At 61.4% G+C, this 2,881-nt stretch overlaps 1 protein-coding gene across 1 annotated transcript; it reads left to right on the forward strand.

Moving 5' to 3' along the window:
* The first annotated feature begins 347 nt into the window (after positions 1 to 347).
* On the forward strand, positions 348 to 2,613 carry CSF2 (colony stimulating factor 2). The gene is made up of 4 exons (XM_020282323.2): positions 348 to 711; positions 804 to 842; positions 1,416 to 1,541; positions 2,270 to 2,613. The coding sequence occupies exons 1-4, from the start codon at positions 553 to 555 to the stop codon at positions 2,375 to 2,377; spliced, it is 432 nt and encodes a 143-aa protein (XP_020137912.1). The 5' UTR covers positions 348 to 552; the 3' UTR covers positions 2,378 to 2,613.
* The last annotated feature ends 268 nt before the right edge of the window (positions 2,614 to 2,881 follow it).

Here is a 2,881-nt window from a genome sequence, read left to right on the forward strand (position 1 = left end):
GGGCAGCAGGCAGGTCTGTGACATCTCCCCTCGCACGCAGGTCTCCCACGGTGGCCTGAGAGGAAGGCTGGGCAGAGAAGGCGGCGGCTGCAACTGGAGTGCAGGGGTGGGGGGCACCGCCTGCTCACAGTTCCTCCTTGGGTCTCAGGAGGGAGGGGAGCAAAATCCAGTGTCTCCCAAGTACCCCCCGCCCCCAGCCATGCCGGGCCAGGAAGTCCAAGCTGTGCCCAGAGGCCACACAGAGGGCGGGCGGGGGCAGCCTGAGGCCACTTGCCCTCGCCCAGGGGAGGCCCAGAGAGCCTGGCAGGAGGCGGCACCTGGGCTGTTTGTTCATGGAAAGCCTTATCGGTGAAAACCCCCGAGTCTGACCACCTGGGGGAAAGGCTCCCCAGTACCAAGTGTGGCTGATAAGGGCCAGGAGATTCCACAGCCCAGGTAGTTCCCCCGCCCCCCTGGCGTTTTGTGGTCACCATTAATCATTTCCTCTGCATATAAAAGCTCTTCTGCCAGTGAGCCCAGTACTCAGAGAGAAAGGCTAAAGTTCTTGGGAGGATGTGGCTGCAGAACTTGCTGCTCCTGGTCACCGTGGTCGGCAGCCTCTCTGCACCCACCCGCCTGCCCAGCACGGTCACCCGGCCCTGGCGGCACGTGAATGCCATCAAGGAGGCCCTGAGCCTCCTGAGCCAGAGCAACGACACGGAGGCCGAGATGGTGAGTAGGGAGCCTGGCCCTGCGTGGCCACCTGCTGTCCCCGGGCTGGCCCTGCCTGTCAGCTCCATAATGAGACATTTCCTTTCCTACAGGGTGAAGCAGAAGTCGTCTCGGAGATGTTCGACCCCCAGGTAAGATGCTCCCCTCTGACCCAGCTTCCAGGAGCCTCTGCCCATTTCAGATGCCTGCATGGGGTGTCCACTCCCTCCTCAGCGGCTGCCAGGGGATAGGGGCAGTGATAGGGCACTGCAGAGGCCGCTGGCCTTGCCCTGTGGCCGTCCCGTGAGCAGCCGAGGGCAGATGCCGCGTTTTAGGGCCAGCGGTCACCGGGGGGCCGGGGGTCAAGCAAGGGCTACTTCTGGGTCAGGGGCTGTGGTCACTGTGCCCTGGCCCCAGCCCCATGGGGACTCCAGATGGGCACAGAGGGGTCTCAGGACAACCCTCACGATGCCCTGCCCCACCCCTTCTGCCTGGATGTGGGTGGGAGTGACGTCCTCCCAGGGCCAGGACCCTTTGGTGGCAACAGCCGAGGAGGGCATACTCATCCTGCTGAGGACGACAGACCCAGCCTCGGACTAATCGGAATTCGCCTGGGCCCCTCCCAAGCCCCACTCCTGAGGGTCGGGACGGGAGCAGGAGGGACAAAGGGTGTCCTGAGCCCAGGGAGGGCGCTTGGCACAGCTCACGACAGACGTGTCCCACAGGAGCCGACCTGCCTGCAGACCCGCCTGGAGCTGTACAAGCAGAGCCTCCACGGCAGCCTGGCCAGGCTCAGGGGCCCCCTGGCCATGATGGGCGACCACTACCGGCAGCACTGCCCCCCTACCCCGGTGAGCGCCAGGAGGACGGTCTTCGTCTGGGAGGGCGGGATGGGCTGAGGAGGGACTTCTGGCTGTGCCTGTTCAGGACCTAGAGTCCCCTTGTGAACAGAGTCCCGATCAGCCCACCAGGGAGGGGCAGCAGCTCCTCCTCCTTCCCTGGAGGGAGGCGGAGCGGGAGAAGCCTGACTCTGCAGCCCGCTGTGCTGTGCTGCTGCTGTCGTCTAGGGCCCTAACAAGGTCAGCGTGAGGCAAACCCAGGGAACTCACGGCCTGCGCAAGGTCCTGAGGAAGTGCTAGGGCCCAAGGGCCACCTCCTGGCAGGATTTTCCTTGGCTCTAGGTGGGGTACTGGGTGGAAGCCAGGGCGGGGCTGCGCCTGGAAGGGACAGGCTGTGTGCTCCTTCCTGCAGGGGGAAGAGCAAGGTCTGTGGCTCCTGCTCCTCCTCGTGAGGGGAGGTGGCCTCGGCCCAGCCGCTCCGCCCTGGCCAGGTCCCACCCTCAGACCACCAGTCTCGGGCTGGCACTTTGTCAGGCCCGTGGCCCGGCCACGCTGGCAGAGCTGTGCTCCGCTTGGGCAACACCTGGGTGGCAACAATGTCACCTGACTGAGGGCAGCAGCCAGCCCAGAGTGGCCTCCTGGTCCCTGAGGTCCAAGAGGCAGGACAGAGACATGCAGGTGCCTGCCCCGTGTCACCCATTTGCCTGGACTCAAGTGTTTTTTCTTTTTTTTTTTTAAAGGAAACTTCCTGTGAAACCCAGATTATCACCTTCAAAAGTTTCAAAAAGAACCTTAAGGACTTTCTGTTTGTTGTCCCCTTTGACTGCTGGAAGCCCGTCCAGCTGTGAGGCAGGCTGGGCCGGGTCACACACACTGCTGCTCCCTCTCGGAACGAGCCGGAAACTCAGTGTCTTCATGCCACAGGGACCCAGGGGTGCCCCAGCCACGACGGGGGTGGCACGGACCCTGACAACGGGCACGGAACAGAGAAGGGGGAGGTTTTATCCTGGCAGAGATCAGTGATATTTATTTATATATTTATATTTTTTAAATATTTATTTATTTATTTATTTATTTAAGCTCAGACTCCATATTTATTCAAGATGTTTTACTATAATAATAAATTATTAAAAGTCTGCTTTTATTTCTGAAGTTTTCTAGTTTATTTTCAAGCATAAACAGATGCTGGTGGCGTCCCAGCTGGTGGGGTCCCAGCTTCCCAAGGGGCTTCGGGAAGGGAGGAAACAGGGAGGTCAGGGAGGGGCCGGGGCCTGCAGGGTTGGGGCTGTCCGGGGCTGTGGAGCAGAGGGGGGGTGACAGCCCAGCCCACGGGCAGCCTCTGCACACCTGGG

The sequence above is a fragment of the Microcebus murinus genome, chromosome 21, assembly GCF_040939455.1.
Source record: "Microcebus murinus isolate Inina chromosome 21, M.murinus_Inina_mat1.0, whole genome shotgun sequence".
Taxonomy (NCBI): Eukaryota; Metazoa; Chordata; class Mammalia; order Primates; family Cheirogaleidae; genus Microcebus; species Microcebus murinus.